This window comes from Eleutherodactylus coqui, chromosome 1, assembly GCF_035609145.1.
Source record: "Eleutherodactylus coqui strain aEleCoq1 chromosome 1, aEleCoq1.hap1, whole genome shotgun sequence".
NCBI lineage: Eukaryota > Metazoa > Chordata > Amphibia > Anura > Eleutherodactylidae > Eleutherodactylus > Eleutherodactylus coqui.
The window spans coordinates 367746701-367767440 of record NC_089837.1 but is presented as its reverse complement, the minus strand read 5'-3'; the positions used below and the strand labels follow the sequence as shown (position 1 = coordinate 367767440).

The window sequence follows — 20740 nt, the reverse complement described above, 5'->3', positions numbered from 1 at the left end:
AGGCGGGGATTTCAAGCCTTTCGTGGAGAAAGCAATACTCTGCCGTGGACCAGGAGGGAGTGACAGCCTGCAGGAGCGCCGCAGATCATCTAAAAACGTAAGTAATGATTTTTATTCTTTGCTCCACTGTATTACCGGCGTATAAGGTGACAGTTGGGGGGTCGTCTTATACGCCCGGTCGCCTTATACGCCGGTATATATTTTTAGTGTAACACATTTCTGGATGAATTGCAGGAAAGGGGTTATATATTTAACCCCTTTCCGACCATTCATCCTGCGATCGCCGGCAGCCTATTGCATTCAGTGGAACATGCTGTATTGCCGCTCCATTGAATTCAATGGGCAAACATCGTTCTTCTCTGCTACAGCTGTTACAGCTGTGCCAGAGAAGAAGGATTTGTCTTCTATATGTTCTCAATGGGGTCAGCGCTGCTGCCGCTGGCCCCATTGAGCGCATATAGAATGCATCCATAGCGAACCGCGGGAGGGGCAGACTTTTATATCAGGCGGACACCTTATCTCCCCAGCCACTCACAGCAGGGGGGTGGTATAGGGCTTAAACGTTGCAGGGGGAAGTTGTAATGCCTTCCCTGTCTTTATATTGGCCAAAAAAAAGCGCTAACGTCTCAGGGAAGAAAGTTAAAGTAACCCGGACACCGCATGGTGTTCGTTACGGATAACGAACATACCGAACACCCTAATATTCGCACGAATATCAAGCTCGGACGAACACGTTCGCTCATCTCTAATCACCACTGATGCTTTCTTCTAACATGTCATTTTTCAGAGATCCTTAATAATAATATATCTAAATTGTACATTATGCACCTTATAATACAATGGCTTACAGTAAAGACTACCATACACTTTAAATACAAGTAGCTGTTGGCAGAACTTTCGTTCAGTCAATGGCAATTTCTTCCGACTCCTCTATGCACATGAATGCTTGGTTTGGTCAAGCATTCACATGTTTTTAATAGGCAGAGGGAAGAAAGTCACTGCCAGACAGCGCTGGCAGTGGTTTATATGCAAGAGGATCAGGTGTTGAAATTTAGTGTGCCTTTCCACCAACATAATTTGTCAGAAGAGAGTCAGGAGGTCTCATACTGTACACATGTGATAGTCATCCAGTACCACGGAAATCAGCGTGTTCAGATGACTTTTCCCGAATGTGTATGGAGGCCTTAAATAGATGTACTTAATAAATGCAACACAAAATAACCGACTGTAACAACTGAATAACCCAGTATATGCTCTATAATGTAAATGTTACAATTTAGAAGCTCATTGCTTTAATGCAGTCAAGCACCCCAAACTCTGGTCATGATCTTCAGTTAAAGCTAGTAGATTAGTTACATAATGTCATTGAATCCACATACAAGAAAGTTCTGTGGTTTTGCAGCTGCATAAATGGGAAAGTTACACTACTGGGGATCCAAAGACAACCTATAACCCTACCTTTCTGTGCATGTAGATTTACAAAATCACCACTAGAGTATTTTGCATTGACTGCACTTTTGAAACCCAACTTGACTAGTATCTGCATTTGGAGTATATAGACGGGATTCTATTGCACTAATCCCAGGTGTCCATTTCTGTAGTGGATTGAACCTGCATCTGACGCAGAGGAATCACCCGTAATACATTTTTGTCTTTTTGGCAAACACTTCACTACCCTTTTTTTACCTAAGGAAGAGCCTAGTCCCGACTATAAATGCATAGTGAAATATTTACCAAATAAAAGACAAAAATCCATCACAGGTGATTCCTTTGTGGTCTGCCCCAGATGCAGCTCAAATCCACTACAACATTTGCACTGATCTTGCCACTTGCACAGCAAGACGAAAGTATCTGTGGAGCTGGCAGGAGTGCAGGTATTCAACGAATGTGCTATTATTGATGTATATTAACACAACCAATTAATATGAGCAGACTAATATTTAAATTCCCACACAATTTACAAGGGAGTCTGTACATGAAGTGCCCTGTCTCTTATTTTATTTACAGGTGTCCAGCTTTGTCCAACCCATTAGATACTGTATGTGCCCAAATTTCTTTCTCTATATACACTGGTTCTAATACACAGTAGTCAAAATGCATCAAACATGCGATTACACCGGTAATAGACGTGTTCACTTGACTTACCTGAGGTTTGAATATGTTTATCTGTCCCACTCTTCTTTATGGCAAAACCCTGTATTGCAAAAAAAGATAATAACTGGCATACTTTGAGACACAATGGTAAAATCCAATATATATTTTTCATTGACATCCGAAGAGCTCAGTAAGACTTAGCAGCTGGATACAAACTTGAAACATATCTAGGACTACAGAACGTACATTATTCTCTACTATTTATAAAGTGGTCAACTATTTTCCTCATAGAAGAAAATTTGACCTTATTTTCCTTTCGTAAAAGTCCTTCTGCCTACTACCCTGGGGGGCTTTCAGATCTCACTATGAAAAATGTATATGACCTTTAATGTAAGTTGACTATTCTGAAAGCAAGAAGTTCTAATATGCAAAGTCTTTTTTACATATTGTACAAGACATGGAACATTTTAGGATGCCAAAAAGGTCTACTGTATGTGGGATCTTTTTCAATACATACATATAAAATAAATGTATTTATATTGTGGATAACGTGTAAAGTCCGCAAATATGCCACACTTTATTGAAACTTATGGTACCTGTTTTCCTGTACCCTCTTTCTCTTTCATTCTCTTTCCTTACAGGAAATCAAATGTCAGGGAGTTCCGCAGTACATAGTTGACTGAACAAATATTCAGTTTTATGCATTTGAACAAATGTGTATCTATGAATGTATCTGTCTAGTGAAATTGTGTATAAAATGCCTATTGTGATAATAGGCTGGATATTTTTCTTGAAGGGATTAACTAACATTGGCCTTTAGCATGCCTGAAATATTTTGGATTTATACCGTCACAGTATTCTGTGCAGTTACTGAAATGAGATGATAGAATGTTACAAGCCAATTACCAATTGCACATGGACAGAGACAATGAAACAAATTTTACAGAACATATTTTGATGCCTTCATGCTATGCTTTAACTAGATGTTTCTTGGTTCTGCCAGTCTCCTGTTACATCAACATTAAAGCATGATACTTTTTAAGACTAGTATTCATTCATTTCTTTTTTTTTAACTGTGTCCTTATAGCCAGTTTTTATCTTTCAGTCCACAAACTTTGCTAAGCAAAGTAAATATGACCTGAAGAATGATTAAAGAAAATGCCAGGATCCAAGTCATCTCACTTTATATGACCCTGATTCAATTCAACCAGGCCCTTACATTTTAATAAGTCTCAGGCTGATTGAGGTTTCACTCTACCAAAGACCTGTGACTCCCATGTGCGATAGGCGAGTGACAACTGTTTTAGAAAAACTGTGCTTTGGTTTATTGTTTTCAATAGGGTTATTCAGGAAATAAAGGTGCATTCTCATCTCATAGAATGACCGAGTCCTGCCTCACCATGAACCGTCGGCCGCCATATCCAGGGTGCGAAAAGTGAATGGGAGTTACGTAAACGGATTACCATAGTGAGCTGTGCTGCTTCCATAACTTGTAAGATACAGCAACAGCATAGCACATGATACTCAACTATTTGCATAATCCCAGCCATCTAACTCTCTGGATGAAGGGGCTAGTAGGACATGGTGGGACAAAACATGGTGATTCTCTGAGATGGAAGTACCCCATTAAAGATCAGTTCCCCTTGGATTTGGTCTTTAAATAGTTTATTGCCATTTTTTTAAATTGTTCCTGGGTTGATAATAGTATGAAAAAATAACATAACCATTACTCAGACTTTCATTATCCCACTGGTCTAATGCCACCAACACTTTTCCCTCCATTCCGGTTCCCACTAAAACAGATAGCAATGACGTCATGTTTATTGTTCACTTGACCACTGCAGTCAGTTGCTGACCAGAGCAGTCTCATACCATTCATGCACACATGACTTGAGGCCAGGGATTGGCTGCACTGCTCATGTGCACAACGAATTTAATGTCATTTCTTCCTGTATCAGCAGGGATTGGAGCATAGGGGGACCGAATTGGTGGTGTTAGACCAGGGACGCAGTGAAAAGTTGAGTAATTGTTTTTTTAATTTTTTATGCCATTAACTACCCAGGGCAATTTTTTAAATGTCAGAATACCTATTTAGGTTTAATACAAATATATCTAAAGTCCATTTGTGACTACTAGAGATGAGCGAGCACCAAAATGCTCGTGTGCTCGTTATTCGGGACGAACTTTTCACGATGCTCGAGGGTTCGTTTCGAGTAACGAACCCCATTGAAGTCAATGGGCGACCCGAGCATTTTTGTATTTCGCCGATGCTCGCTAAGGTTTCCTTGTGTGAAAATCTGGGCAATTCAAGAAAGTGATGGGAACGACACAGCAAACGGATAGGGCAGGCGAGGGGCTACATGTTGGGCTGCATCTCAAGTTCACAGGTCCCACTATTAAGCCACAATAGCGGCAAGAGTGGGGCCCCCCCCTCCCAAAAACTTTTACTTCTGAAAAGCCCTCATTAGCATGGCATACCTTAGCTAAGCACCACACTACCTCCAACAAAGCACAATCACTGCCTGCATGACACTCCACTGCCACTTCTCCTGGGTTACATGCTGCCCAACCCCCCCCCCCTCCCCCCCACAGCGCACACCAAAGTGTCCCAGCGCAGCCATCAGCTGCCCTCATGCCACACCACCCTCATGTCTATTTAGAAGTGCGTCTGCCATGAGGAGGAACCGCAGGCACACACTGCAGAGGGTTGGCACGGCTAGGCAGCGACCCTCTTTAAAAGGGGCGGGGCGATAGCCCACAATGCTGTACAGAAGCAATGAGAAATAGAATCCTGTGCCACCGCCATCAGGAGCTGCACACATGGGCATAGCAATGGGGAACCTATGTGCCACACACTATTCATTCTGTCAAGGTGTCTGCATGCCCCAGTCAGACCGCGGTTTTTAATTCATAGACACAGGCAGGTACAACTCCCTATTGTGAAGTCCCTGTGGACCCACAGCATGGGTGGCTCCCTGGAACCCACCGGCGGTACATAAAAATATCCCATTGCATTGCCCAACACAGCTGAGGTAGTAATGTCGTGCTTAATGCAGGTGGGCTTCGGCCCACACTGCATGCCCCAGTCAGACTGGGGTTCTTTACAAGTGGAAACAGATGCATTTATAATTCCCTGTGGACCCACAGCATGGGTGGGTGCCAGGAAGCCACCGGCGGTACATAGAAATATCCCATTGCATTGCCCAACACAGCTGAGGTAGTAATGTCGTGCTTAATACAGGTGGGCTTCGGCCCACACTGCATGCCGCAGTCAGACTGGGGTTCTTTACAAGTGGACACATGTAGGTTAAACTCCGTGTGCACCTACAGCATGGGTGGCTCCCTGGAACCCACCGGCGGTGCATAAAAATATCCCATTGCATTGCCCAACACAGCGGATGTAACGTCAGCTGTAATGCAGGTGGGCTAAAAATTCATTTGATTACACTGTAGGCGAGGGCCCACAAAAATTGCTGTATCAACAGTACTAATGTACATCCAAAAAATTGGCCATGCCCAACCAAGATGGCAGGTGAAACCCATTAATCGCTTTGGTTAGGCCTCCTTCCCACGAGCGTGACGGGCTCCGCAGCGTAATATTCCGCTGTGAAGCCCGTCACGGCGCCCCCCAGAGCCCCTATACTTACCTGCGGGAGATAGCGTGAAATCGCTTCCCCGCCCACCGCCGCGCGTCACCGCCCGTCACCGCCCACCGCCCTCGCGTCACCAGCCGTGTCACGTGCACGGCCGGCCGTGTCACGTGACGCGGCCGGGCCGTGTCACGTGACGCGGCCGGACCGCGTCATTTGGCGTCATATGACGCTCGGCGGTGGGCGGGAAAGCGTTTTTTCACGCTATCTCCCGCTGGTTACAGCGGGAGATAGCGTGAATGGACGGCTTCCATTGACTGCAATGGAAGCCGTCAGTGCGTACAGCCCGTCCTCACCCGCAGAAAATAGAGCATGCTGCGGGTGAGGACGGGAGAAATCGCGGTGCGTAATTCCGCGGTGGAATTACGCATCGTGAGCATTGTGCTATTAGGTTCAATAGAACCTAATAGCTGCGGGCAACGCAGCGGATTTTCGCCGCGAATTACGCGGCGGAAATCCGTTCGTGGGAAGGAGGCCTTAATGTGGCTTAAGTGGTAACTAGGCCTGGAGGCAGCCCAGTTTAACGAAAAATTGGTTCAAGTTAAAGTTTCAACGCTTTTAAGAGCATTGAAACATATAAAAATTATTTAGAAAAATTATGAGTGAGCCTTGTGGCCCTAAGAAAAATTGCCCGTTCAGCATGATTACGTGAGGTTTCAGGAGGAGGAGCAGGAGGAGGAGGAGGAATATTAGACACAGATTGATGAAGCAGAAATGTCCCCGTTTTGGATGGTGAGAGAGAACATAGCTTCCATCCGCGGGTGCAGCCTACGTATTGCTTAGGTATCGCTGCTGTCCGCTGGTGGAGAAGAGAAGTCTGGGGAAATCCAGGCTTTGTTCATCTTGATGAGTGTAAGCCTGTCGGCACTGTCGTTTGACAGGTGGGTACGCTTATCCGTGATGATTCCCCCAGCCACACTAAACACACTCTCTGACAAGACGCTAGCCGCAGGACAAGCAAGCACCTCCAGGGCATACAGCGCGAGTTCAGGCCACGTGTCCAGCTTCGACACCCAGTAGTTGTAGGGGGCAGAGGCGTCACGGAGGACGGTCGTGCGATCGGCTACGTACTCCCTCACCATCCTTTTACAGTGCTCCCGCCGACTCAGCCTTGACTGGGGAGCGGTGACACAGTCTTGCTGGGGAGCCATAAAGCTGGCAAAGGCCTTGGAGAATGTTCCCCTGCCTGCGCTGTACATGCTACCTGATCTCTGCGCCTCCCCTGCTACCTGGCCCTCGGAACTGCGCCTTCTGCCACTAGCGCTGTCGGATGGGAAGTTTACCATCAGTTTGTCCACCAGCGCCCTGTGGTATAGCAACACTCTCGAACCCCTTTCCTCTTCGGGAATGAGAGTGGGAAGGTTCTCCTTATAGCGTGGGTCGAGCAGTGTGTACACCCAGTAATCCGTAGTGGCCAGAATGCGTTGAATGCGAGGGTCACGAGAAAGGCATCCTAACATGAAGTCAGCCATGTGTGCCAGGGTACCTGTACGCAACACATGGCTGTCTTCACTAGGAAGATCACTTTCAGGATCCTCCTCCTCCTCCTCTTCCTCCTCCTCAGGCCATACACGCTGAAAGGATGACAGCCCAGCAGCATGTGTACCCTCACCAGTGGGCCAAGCTGTCTCTTCCCCCTCCTCCTCATCCTCCCCATGCTCCTCCTCCTCCTCCTCAACGCGCTGAGATATAGACAGGCGGGTGCTCTGACTATCCAGCGACATACTGTCTTCCCCCAGCTCTGTTTCCGAGCGCAAAGCGTCTGCCTTTATGCTTTGCAGGGAACTTCTCAAGATGCATAGCAGAGGTGACGCTAATGATTGCAGCATCGCCGCTCACCACCTGGGTAGACTCCTCAAATTTTCCAAGGACCTGGCAGATGGCTGCCAACCAGGGCCACTCTTCTGTAAATAATTGAGGAGGCTGACTCCCACTGCGCCGCGCAAGTTGGAGTTGGTATTCCACTATAGCTCTACGCTGCTCATAGAGCCTGGCCAACATGTGGAGCGTAGAGTTCCACTGTGTGGGCACGTCGCACAGCAGTCGGTGCACTGGCAGATTAAACCTATGTTGCAGTGTCCGCAGGGTGGCAGCGTGCGTGTGGGATTTGCGGAAATGTGCGCAGAGCTGGCGCACCTTTCCGAGCAGGTATGACAAGTGGGGGTAGCTTTTCAGAAAGCGCTGAACCACCAAATTAAAGACATGGGCCAGGCATGGCACGTGCGTGAGGCTGCCGAGCTGCAGAGCCGCCACCAGCTTACGGCCGTTGTCACACACGACCATGCCCGGTTGGAGGCTCAGCGGCACAAGCCAGTGGTCGGTCTGCTCTGTCAGACCCTGCAGCAGTTCGTGGGCCGTGTGCCTCTTCTCTCCTAAGCTGAGTAGTTTCAGCACGGCCTGCTGACGCTTGCCCACCGCTGTGCTGCCACGCCGCGTGACACCGACTGCTGGCGACGTGCTGCTGACACATCTTGATTGCGAGACAGAGGTTGCGTTGGAGGAGGAGGAGGAGGAAGGTGCTTTAGTGGAGGAAGCATACACCGCCGCAGATACCACCACCGAGCTGGGGCCCGCAATTCTGGGGGTGGGTAGGACGTGAGCGGTCCCAGGCTCTGACTCTGTCCCAGCCTCCACTAAATTCACCCAATGTGCCGTCAGGGAGATATAGTGGCCCTGCCCGCCTGTGCTTGTCCACGTGTCCGTTGTTAAGTGGACCTTGGCAGTAACCGCGTTGGTGAGGGCGCGTACAATGTTGCGGGAGACATGGTCGTGCAGGGCTGGGACGGCACATCGGGAAAAATAGTGGCGACTGGGAACCGAGTAGCGCGGGGCAGCCGCCGCCATCATGCTTTTGAAAGCCTCCGTTTCCACAAGCCTATACGGCAGCATCTCTAGGCTGATCAATTTTGCAATGTGCACGTTTAACGCTTGAGCGTGCGGGTGCGTGGCGTCGTAGTTGCGCTTGCGCTCAAACTGTGGCACTAGCGACGTCTGGACGCTGCGCTGAGAGACATTGCTGGATGGGGCCGAGGACAGCGGAGGTGAGGGTGTGGGTGCAGGCCAGGAGACGGTAGTGCCTGTGTCCTCAGAGGGGGGTTGGAGCTCAGTGGCAGGTTGGGCACAGGGGGAGAGGCAGTGGTGCAAACCGGAGGCGGTGAACGGGCATCGTCCCACCTTGTGGGGTGCTTGGCCATCATATGCCTGCTCATGCTGTTGGTGGTGCCTCCCCAGCTGATCTTGGCGCGACAAAGGTTGCACACCACTGTTCGTCGGTCGTCAGGCGTCTCTGTGAAAAACTGCCACACCGTAGAGCACCTTGACCTGTGCAGGGTGGCATGGCGCGAGGGGGCGCTTTGGGAAACAGTTGGTGGATTATTCGGTCTGGCCCTGCCTCTACCCCTGGCCACCGCACTGGCTCGGCCTGTGCCCACACCCTCACTTGGCCCTCCGCGTCCTCGGCCGCGTCCACATCCTCTAGGCGTACCTCTACCCCTCAGCATGCTGTATTACCAGTGATTTGATTTCCCAGGCAGTAAAGAAATTGGCGCAAGGCTACACTCAACCGTAGCTGGTTGCGTCTGATTTTGGTACGTTGTCCACGCAGCACACACGTACACAGAGACCTTAGGACTGACACAGGCAGGCCAAATATAATTTCTTTTCCTTTTTTGCAAAGGGAAGCACCCACTGCGTATATTCAATGAACAAGAAGTTTAATATCTGTGGTGTGGCCCTCAAAAAGTGTCACACAACTATAGTGTAGCAGAGTTATTAACTCTAGCAGAGCAGGTATTTGCCAGTCAGGAAAGACAATGGCGCAAGCCTGCACTCAACCGTAGCTGGTTGCGTCTGATTTTTGTACGTTGTCCACGCAGCACACACGTACACGGAGACCTTAGGACTGACACAGGCAGGCCAAATATAATTTCTTTTCCTTTTTTGCAAAGGGAAGCACCCACTGCGTATATTCAATGAACAATACGTTTAATATCTGTGGTGTGGCCCTCAAAAAGTGTCACACAACTATAGTGTAGCAGAGTTATTAACTCTAGCAGAGCAGGTATTTGCCAGTCAGGAAAGACAATGGCGCAAGCCTGCAGTAAACCGTAGCTGGTTGCGTCTGATTTTTCTACGTTGTCCACGCAGCACACACGTACACGGAGACCTTAGGACTGACACAGGCAGGCCAAATATAATTTCTTTTCCTTTTTTGCAAAGGGAAGCACCCACTGCGTATATTCAATGAACAAGAAGTTTAATATCTGTGGTGTGGCCCTCAAAAAGTGTCACACAACTATAGTGTAGCAGAGTTATTAACTCTAGCAGAGCAGGTATTTGCCAGTCAGGAAAGACAATGGCGCAAGCCTGCAGTAAACCGTAGTTGGTTGCGTCTGATTTTTGTACGTTGTCCACGCAGCACACACGTACACGGAGACCTTAGGACTGACGCAGGCTGGCCAAATATAATTTTTTGTCCTTTTTAGCAAAGGGAAGGACCCACTGCGTATATTCAATGAACAATAACTTTTAGAACTGTAGTGTGGCCCTGAAAAAGTGACACACAACTTTAGTGTAGCAGAGTTATTAACTCTAGCAGAGCAGGTATTTGCCAGTCAGGAAAGACAATGGCGCAAGCCTGCAGTAAACCGTAGCTGGTTGCGTCTGATTTTTGTACGTTCTCCACGCAGCACACACGTACACGGAGACCTTAGGACTGACACAGGCTGGCCAAATATAATTTTTGGTCCTTTTTAGCAAAGGGAAGGACCCACTGCGTATATTCAATGAACAATAACTGTGTTGTGGCCCTGCCTACACAATTCTGTCCCTGTAGTATCAATGGAGGGTGCAATGCTCTGCACAGACGATTTTTAGAAAAAAAAAAATATGCAACACTGCTAACAGCAGCCTGCACAGTACTGCACACAGTAAAAATTTGGCCCTAGAAAGGACCGTTGAGGTTCTTGAAGGCTACACTCACTCCTAACACTCTCCCTGCCTATACACCACTTCTGTCCCTAATGCCGGGTGCAATGCTCTGCACTGCCGATTTTGAGAAAAAAAAAACAAAAAACACTGCTAGCAGCAGCCTGCACACAGGTAGATGTGGCCCTGAGAAGGACCGTTGGGGTTCTTGAAGCCTACACTGACTCCTAACGCTCTCCCTACAGCAGCACCAGCACGATAGTACTTTCCCTCAGCTAAGTCACAAGGCATCTGAGCCGAGCCGCGGGAGGGGCCGACTTTTATACTCGGGTGACATCAGATCTCCCCAGCCACTCACAGCAGGGGGGTGGTATAGGGCTTGAACGTCACAGGGGGAAGTTGTAATGCCTTCCCTGTCTTTCAATTGGCCAGAAAAGCGCGCTAACGTCTCAGAGAGGAAACTGAAAGTAACCAGAACACCGCGTGGTGCTCGTTACGAGTAACGAGCATCCCGAACACCCTAATATTCGCACGAATATCAAGCTCGGACGAGTACGTTCGCTCATCTCTAGTGATTACCGAAAAAGACTATGAATTTATTAATTCTCTATTCCTTCTATCACTGTACGCAATGAGTAAATATTAGATTATATACAGTATTTAGTCAGAAAATGAGGCAAATTTACTAATACATTTAATAAAAGGACAGTTTAAACTTAGACCACGTAGTCTAAAATTGCATGAAATTTATCATAGTGGCTCATGCTGGATAAATTAGGTGCATCTTTAGACATTTCCATCTAACTTTACAATATTTATTGGTTGGCTTACTTTACATCAAAAATATGCATCAAAAGCCATGCCCACTTTCAAACTAAGCCACACCTCCTTAGCCAGTAAGGCACTGAAAATGTCTAAAACGTATAATAGAAGTGATATAGATGCATTATTCGGGTGCATGTAGCTTAGCAAAACTTCCCCATTCTCTTGAGTATACTCTCTCACTGAAATGCTTAGTTTCAGTAGGGAGACGTGGCAATAAGGTACAGAGACTTAAGGCAATCCTCCCTGTAAAAAGATATGCAAGTACCCTAGTGCTAAAAGGAAACACTGGCAATTCCTAAATCACTCTCTCATACCATGGTACTAGCGAACCAGAGACATCTATATGTGAACATATCGGTTCGGTTATTCTTGGCATGTCACTATTACAGAGCAAGGTTCTGGATATCTGTTCAGCCAAATACTGACTTGTTTTAAGGTAAATGGAAATAGTATGTTAGACACAGGGTTTTTTTGCTTTGGAGGTCAACATAAGGTGTAGAATGCAGCTGACAATATACAGCTGTCATTTCAAATACGGATATAACATACAGTTATTATCTAACATTTGACTAACATCCAAAATTTTGAGTAAAAAAAAATTACTGAGCCAGTGATGGAATTTGGCGTTCTGTATATATGAAAAATATATTTGATAGCAAAATCCCTGGTAAAGTGAGGAGCCAAGATGTCTGTCAGTTGAATTCTATAGAGACAAGTTGTGGTTGGAAGATGTCTTCATAGATATCTGTAGCAAATGGAAAAGAAAAGGAAGGGTGTGCAACTCCAATTAGAGAGAACATGGTCTGCAGACAACCTCTATAGAACTAATATCTACCACTATATCTCTGTATCATCCAGTCGCGCTATGGTAGTCTTTGTATACTGTTTTTTATTTGGTATCAGTACGCTGATAATATTCCATCACTATGAGCTGGTAATGCTAGTGGTTGTGATATGATGGTATTGACCTGTCATACTATACATAGAAAATTGTCATATAGTCACCTTGTCTTGGAGAAGATAGGAGATAGATATGAGATAGATAGATAGATAGATTTGAGATAGATAGATAGCTAGATAGATTTGAGATAGATAGATAATAGATAGATAGGTAGATTTGAGATAGATAATAGATAGAGAGATTTGAGATAGATAGATAGATAGATAGATAGATAGATAGATAGATAGATAGATAGATAGATATGAGATAGATAGATAGATAGATAGATAGATAGATAGATAAATAGATAGATATGAGATAGATAGATAGATAGATAAATAGATAGATAGATAGATAGATAGATAGATAGATAGATAGATAGATAGATAGATAGATAGATAGATAGATAGATAGATAGATATGTGCCCAGGTTACATAACTGGTGGTGGGGAGAGGAGGCAGGTCCAAATTTCACCTTGGGGTCCATGGAACTGTAGTTGTGCCCCTGAGAAGATATTAGAGGAAAACTGCCTGAAATTTGATATTATCTGTGGTGAGTTTTCAAATAAGTAAAAAACTGCAGTGTGTATTGAAAAAAGCAGAAGAAAAATAAACTCTCAAGAAAGAAAATTGTGTTTTAATGAGTATATAATGATTCTGCATTGATGCTGAATGCACATCTTTACTACATTTGCAGGTGTGAATACAAAGCTGTCTTTAATAGATTTTGCAAAAAAAAGCTTTGTTGCTCACTTCTTTTCAGTTCAAAGTAATAATTTTCTTGTTCATGGTGAGTTTAACCCGCATTGACAATCACAAGCCAAAATAGGTTTGTTTTACTAACATTTTTAAAATGCTCCTCACAGTTGGATAGAAATAACATGATTTTTTTTATTACATCTTTCTTTTAATCCCAGAAAGGTACTCTTGGACTACGTCATGACATTAAAAAGACTATTTACAAAATTGCAAGTGTACACTTCCCCAGTAGCACCATCACAGGGGAAAGTAAGCCTTGCACAGTTCTGGTTGAAATCAATTTGCTGCCTGTGTCTTTGGTAATTGCGAATGAGCGATACACTTATTAGCTGATCTTTCTAATAGATGAGGATTCTAAACTGGAAACCTTACTGCTACTTAATCTTCGTAGAGTATTTGAAAACTAGTTTTTTAAACAGACATTTCTGTTTGAGGCTTAGGCTAACTTCACATGGGTGGGCGTGATATTGGGTCGTGAAACTTGGCCCAACATCGCACTTGCCAACTTGCGATTTCCCAGCGGATGCAAAGTGGTTTTCTTTGTCAAAACACCTCGTATCTAGAGATGAGCGAGCATACTCGCTAAGGCAAACTATTCGAGCGAGTAGTGCCTTATTCGAGTATCTGCCCGCTCGTCTCTAAAGATTTGAGTGCTGGCGGGGGAGAGCGGTGAGTTGCGGGAGTGATCAGGGAGGAGCGGGTGGGAGAGAGTGAGAGAGAGGTCTCCCCCCCGTTCCTCCCTGCTCTCCCACGCTGCTCCCTGCCCCCTGCCGGCACCCGAATGTTTAGGCACTACTCGCTCGAGTAGTTTGCCTTAGCGAGTATGCTCGCTCATCTCTACTTGTATCACTTCAGGGAAGTAGTGATATGGAGGATCAGGAAGTGTTTCCTATAGTTTCCAACGAGAAGCCTTGTGTTGTATTGCGTACACATCACACGTTGTGCAATGTGTTTCCTGGCCTCATTTAAAGCAATGCGTAAGGCTTTCCGAGGGAATGCCCAAAGATAGGGGATGCCAAATCTAGCGCAATTTTCTCAGTCGCGTAAAAACGGTCTTAGTTTAAACGTTTCATGATCTTTTTGTCTAGGAATAAAGATGTAAAGATTGCAGTTATAATGTGTATATCCATTTTGATTTGGGCAAAAGATCACAAAAAAAGCTGTTGGGATTCATACTTTAAATAGTTATAGGCAACATTTCCAATATATAACTTTTAGAGCTCATACTAAACATATGTAGAGCTTTAGAGGTGATCATTGAAGAAGTGAAAACTGATGTGGGACACTGGGAGATTAGTTTAATACCCACAACTTCAATAAGCTTCTTTAGATAAAGATGAGAAGCTGGGAAGTGAGATATTAGAATGCCATATCAAATTAAAATCATATGTCAACATACAAGGCAAGACAGAGCTTATCTATTTTAATACATTCAGCATTACCAAGTTAGGCAACCAGTTCAGCTTCTGTAGGCCAAATGCATCTTTTTTCAGTAAAAGTTTCCACTTCACACTGACTTTTGTAATACTTATATAGTTTCGTTGAATATATTTGTAGTTTTAAAAAAGTATTCCATCTCTAAGAGCCAAAACAGACAACTACTTTGGCTTGACCAGGCTGTCCATGCATTACATGGTTGGTGATTAAGTAACTAGGCACATGCGAAGCCAGACCCATGGTGATCAGCTCATTGCCAGCTCAACTTTTCTTTTAAAATTGCTTGTCTTTGTGAGACATCTCCTTTTATTGTTTCATTGAATAGGAACATTGCATTAAATAGATATTTTCACTCTTATGGTGTAGGTATGCTTACTTAACTTTTTCTTTTGGCTCAATATGTCTGAATGATGCAGGCTTCTTTGTTAAAAAAAACTTATACCCCTGATGGATGCCCCAAAAGATGCCATCCATCGGTCATCTATAACTCATGTTAAAGAAAGTATATGTTCTATTAGCTTATACTGTATGTTTTTTTACTGAATGGAACATATATATATATATATATATATATATATATATATATATAACTGGGACAGATTTCTCTGATGCATACCATGCATCACCCATAGACATGTTTAAAAAATGTTTCCGTTTTCTTGATGGTGCAATAAGTATAGATTTTGTATGTTGGAATATTGAAGTCCTTGATAAAAAATAATGCAAATAAGGAAGATAAAGCAATACCTCTGCAGCGCCACCTATTGGGTGGCAGCATTCCTGCAAATCAGTGTCCAACCCTTTATACAGGTCTAGGCAACAATAATTGGGAATTGAAAACCAAGCCAGAAGCCATACACAGACAGCTGTTTTGGGGTGTTTGTAGCTGGATTCTGGCTTGGCTAGTGAGAGGTCTATGATTAAATTTAAGTACAGTTAAGGATGGACACATCCATATAAATTAAGAAGTTCATTTTCTTTCTTTACTTATGAATTTGTGTTACACCAATTACACTTATGAAACAGAATGTAATATCATAGTGATTATTACTTCATTATAGGGGTGTTCTGGGACTTTATTGTCCATGACCTATCCTCAGGATAGACCATCAATAGTTGATTGGTGGGGACCCCCAATGACCAGCTAATATTGGTAGAATAGATCAAAAAGCCGACAGCTCCATCTGTATTGCAGCGGCCCAGATTAGTAATTGCAGCACAGCTCCCACTGAATTCAATGATGAAGGTTTCAATCCATAGCAAAAGCTTGTTACTATTTTGATACCAATAAAAAAATCCTCTCAATCCTGTTAGTCCTTGGTCCTTTCAGTGTGCCATGATTCCTTCACTCTCTTCTGCCTTTTCTTAAACTATTTTGGAATAGAAAAGTCCATGAGTGATACCCAGTGATTTTAATCATACCTCCTCAAATAGCAGGGGGTACTAGTGCTTTCAATAGACTATGTAGGTCCCTAAGGTTTCAAATCAGCAATATCAGATAAGTGGATTGTAGAATTTGTGCCCTAGAGAGTAGTAAAGTCGTCTTTCTGAAAAAGATGACTTGGAGTTTTGTCATCAATAGACAGGATAAATTACACAACTCTGCCACGTGACTGAGAGCTGCAACAGCACACTGGGGTGAGGTAATAAGTCCTGTATTATCAGAAGATAAATGCGAGAAAATATATTTTTTTCCTCCCTGGATAATCCACTTTATGCAGATTGCAGTGAATCAGATGCCAGGTGATCAGGCATCTCAATGCTGCACACAGGGGTATGAAGTAGAAGTTGGTGCTCTGGCCCCTGTGTAGTGGCCAGCGCTTGCAACTGCAGGTACAATTCTCGTAAAATCAATTCTGAGGATAGTTCATTAATAGTATTTCCATGGAAAAATCCTTTAAAAACTAGAAAGTCAGTGTCAGCTAAAGCCTGGTAGCATTATAGTGTGTTGAGAACCTCGTCTGTAAAAGCAACTGAGACCCATGCCAGAAACATGGAGAGTAGGAGCAATCATTGGGTGAAGCTGTACTTATGCAAAAAAAAAAGCATTTTAAATTGCAGAACTGTCAATGTGTAATTCAATCTGCATCTCCCCAGCAGCCATTGTGAATTTTCCTTTATTTTGCAAGTAGTTCATGAAATGTAGATGCAACATGATCTTATGAAGCTCCACAAAAATGTTGCTTTATTTTAAATATTATGTTTTGCTAAAAATGTCAAATTCTTTTTTTCTGGTTGATACTGAGTTTATGTTAAAAATGGTTGCAGTAATACTTTATACATTTTAAAATCTAGTTAAGATAATTTGACTTTGACATTGTGAAGGTGCTGTCAGGATTTGTTCTTAGGGACTGTCTTCAAAGAGGTGGTGTAACATCGAATGGAGATATTCTGTAAAACATGTAAGGTATACATGTTTAATCAAACTGTATCATGAGAAAAATGCAAAAGAAAGAAAACACTTTCAATTCCTTACCATCTACAACATGTCAATCTTGATGTCAGTATCTTTGTAAATGTTTCTGCAGAATCTGTCAGTTGAAATTGCAAGATTATTCAAAAACAGACATTTACATGGATTTATCAGTTACTCTGATTGTAATGCTGCCTATATAAAAGAGTACTGTGGCATTCCCAAAACGTTATTGCTTATGTACACAGTCATCTGCATTGTATTCAGATTCACTTTATTATTTAGGTATTTATGTTCATGTGTTTAATTCACTTTACTAGATGACTTTTTACATGCCCTAAAATTAAGGGGTGGCTAACACTATTAATTCCATATGCATTCAATAAATGCCCTCATTTCCCCATCTGTGTGTGCATGCTATATGTAAATTCGCTAACATGGCCACTCATAGAAATGTAGCAGCGAGCTGCCCTTAGTATAGCAAATTAGATAAGCCCTAAAAGTATAGAGATTGTGTGCTAAATACCCTTTAAACCAACTTCTGTTTCAAACTTTTAGTCAAGGTTTAGTCTAGGGGTTGGAAATAACTTCTTTTGCTCTATCCCCTGTGTGTTGTGGCACCGACAACGGTTTCTCAATCAGCTGATCGTCCAGGGTCCCGATCAGCTGAACAACTGTTGATAATCTATCCTTTCAGGAAAACCCCTTTGAACGTTTTTGGTGCAATAGAAGTGCGATTTACAACAGCTTGTAAAAGATTATAAGATTAATCCATGCATCCCTTATTTTAATGGAAGGGATTGCAAAATTAGACTATATAAGCTTATTGCTATTTATTTAAGTGATTTTACATTTCAATTTAAATTCTGCATCCATTTTAAAGTACATTTTGAAATTGACCTTAGCTTGATTCACATTGTTTGATACAAAAGCTAATGTATCTTTTTTCTTTTGTTTTTCAGTTGTCCTTCAAGTATGTGGTCTTGTGCTGTATCCAATCAAATTCATTGAAACTGTCACACTAAAAATATACCATGAATTCAACTGGGGCTACGGCTTAGCATGGGGAGCAACAATATTTTCATTTGGAGGCGCCATACTTTACTGTTTGAACCCGAAGAACTATGAAGACTATTACTAAGTGTCTGAGGAAACAATAATGAAACAATAGATTTACTCGAGTTTTTGTACCTCCCTTTTCTAGAAGACATGTGGAGCATCAGTCGGCTCAGTTGATTTACTCTCCCTTTGCCTTTTGGCTGCCAATAATATAGCCAGCTTTACATCCATTCTAAAGGAAAAAAAACTGCAGAAAAGAAGAAAGAATTGAATGAATGTCACCAATAACTTCATAGCTAATTGCTGCAATTTGATCCAATGTTAACTTGTTTGGTAGAAGAAACTACACAAGCGCAACTACTGTATAAATTGTTTAGTGAAAATAATAGAGGCGGATGTCTGATTTTTCCTGGAATGCAACAGAAAGAGAATACAACCATAAATTACCCCCTGCCATACTGCTGAGGTCACCATTGTATTGGACCAGGTTCCAAAGAATTGCTGTGAAGTTACATGTGGCAGACTAAACTAAAAATCAAAACACACAACATGCAAGGTTCATCCTTAATATAAAGGGTTCACTGAATAACAAGTACACAGCTTAGCCACATTTTCAACACGCTTGTAACTAGTGGCTAAAATTCACCTTTGCACGGAGTATAAAAGTGGACATGTGTTTTCCATGAAAATAAAATTAAAATAGATTTAGGAGTTTTTTTGAACTATGAATTAAAGTCATAGAAAGTTATAAGCTTTCTGTCTTTCAAGGAAGGTATGTACTATAGCTGTAGGATTGTATATGAACAATGTTTCAATGTACCATTTTCCTTAGAGAATATTTGACAGTATTCTAAATCCATGACAAATTTATTAATTGAATTAGAGCACACTATTTGTAATTACCACAAGTACCTATTTTTGCTTAAATGTTGATTAGAAGACTAACCATATCTTATCATATCTGTAAACCTTCTGAATTGATTTTTATGTCTTATATTGATACATTAATGTTCTGCTTATTCCGGACTGATTGACAAAATACATTGTATGTCAATCATTTCTAAGACTGAATTTACAAGTACAAATATAGGTTATAAAGGTACTTAGTTGACATTATTGTAGAATTGAGTACAAGTGTTTGACATAAGTGAAAAAAGATTTAGAGAATTTAGTAAGAGGCTATTGTCATCTCTTTCTACCATAAATTCATTCAAGTACAAAGAAATACAGTGAATTAGTTTTTTTTAATTTCAAATGCAGCTGAAATCCTCTACTTTTACCCTACTTTTCATTTAACCTTAAAGGTATTGACTCATCAAGACAAATCCATTTTATAATATGGCTAGCTTGGCTGCAAATCTTGTTTAAGAAACACCCAGCAATCATTACAATAGAATGTAATCTAGTATTACATACCAGTCATTTAAATGAATTGCCAATTTAGTAGTAAATTGAAGGGCTAAATCTACCACATTGAGAGCCATTCTTCATTAGCAGCTTTCCAGTTTGGCTGATTGTGGAAGTCCAAGCAGAGGGCCCCTCCAACTGTGACATCTATATTACATAAAAGGTTAGAAAGGGTTGTTTTATTAAAACACAATTTTTAAAATGAATTTGAATTCAAGAAAATTTTACTATGTGAAATCCATAATACATCGTTAATCAATCATATGAGGTTGATTTTAGTTTTATTGCCTTAGGCCTTAGACGGGCGTTTTTAGCCACGATTTGCGCATGCGCATGCGTCCGGCGATTTTTTAAAACCATTGCTCTGCAATGGTATCGGACACATGAGCGCTTTTTATGTGCTTGTCCGATAAATTATAGAACAGAAATCGCAGATCGCACCTATCTGCGATCTACGATTCCTGTTCTCTTCTCTATATGCGCTCAATGGGGCCGGCGGCAGCAGCGCCGACCCCATTGAGAACATATAGAAGACAAATCATTCTTCTCTGCCACAGCTGTAACAGCTGTGGCAGAGAAGAACGATGTTTGCCCATTGAATTCAATGGAGCCGGCAATACAACTGTCTCCATTGAAAGCAATGGGCTGCCGGCGTGCGCTGAGCCAATCAGGGGGCAGGTCTAACTCACACCCCCTTCACACCCACTGCAGGCCGGCTGCGCGGAACTCCGGCTGCCGGGAGCAGGTGAGTATGTATATATTTTTTATTTTAACACTTTTCTGGATGAATTGCAGGGAAGGGCTTATATATTTAAGCCCTTCCCGACAATTTATCCCACACTCGCCCGCAGCCCATTGCTTTCAATGGAGTCGGCTGTATTGCCGGCTCCATTGAATGCAATGCGCTGGACAGCTCCAGCCCGTTTCTAATGAAACGCGGCTAGGAGCAGATTTTCGGGCGATTTTCGGGCATTGGTCACGCGATTTGCGGATGCGCATCCGTCATGCGATCCGCAAATCGCGCGAAAAAACGCCCGTCTGACTAAGGCCTTAAGGTGCATTGTAATAATTTTTTTTCAGAAGTTCTTAATAGAAAAAGACTAGTCTTCTAAATTAGTATAAAATTCATACGGAAGCAATTGTATCTCTACAATTATGTTTTACATAAAAACAATATTTTTAGGTCATGTATGTAGCATTTAGCTTTCCAGTCTTCAAAGGCTAAACTCA

General features: G+C 43.0%; 1 protein-coding gene across 1 annotated transcript in view; it reads left to right on the top strand.

Moving 5' to 3' along the window:
- TMEM47 (transmembrane protein 47) overlaps nt 1–19796 on the top strand; it is a 130492-nt gene extending 110696 nt beyond the window's left edge. The window contains exon 3 of the mRNA XM_066577971.1: nt 18007–19796. Within this exon, the coding sequence (XP_066434068.1) occupies nt 18007–18185 (179 nt within the window). The 3' untranslated portion in view covers nt 18186–19796. The remainder of the gene's footprint in view (nt 1–18006) is intronic.
- Nucleotides 19797–20740: the final 944 nt, after the last annotated feature.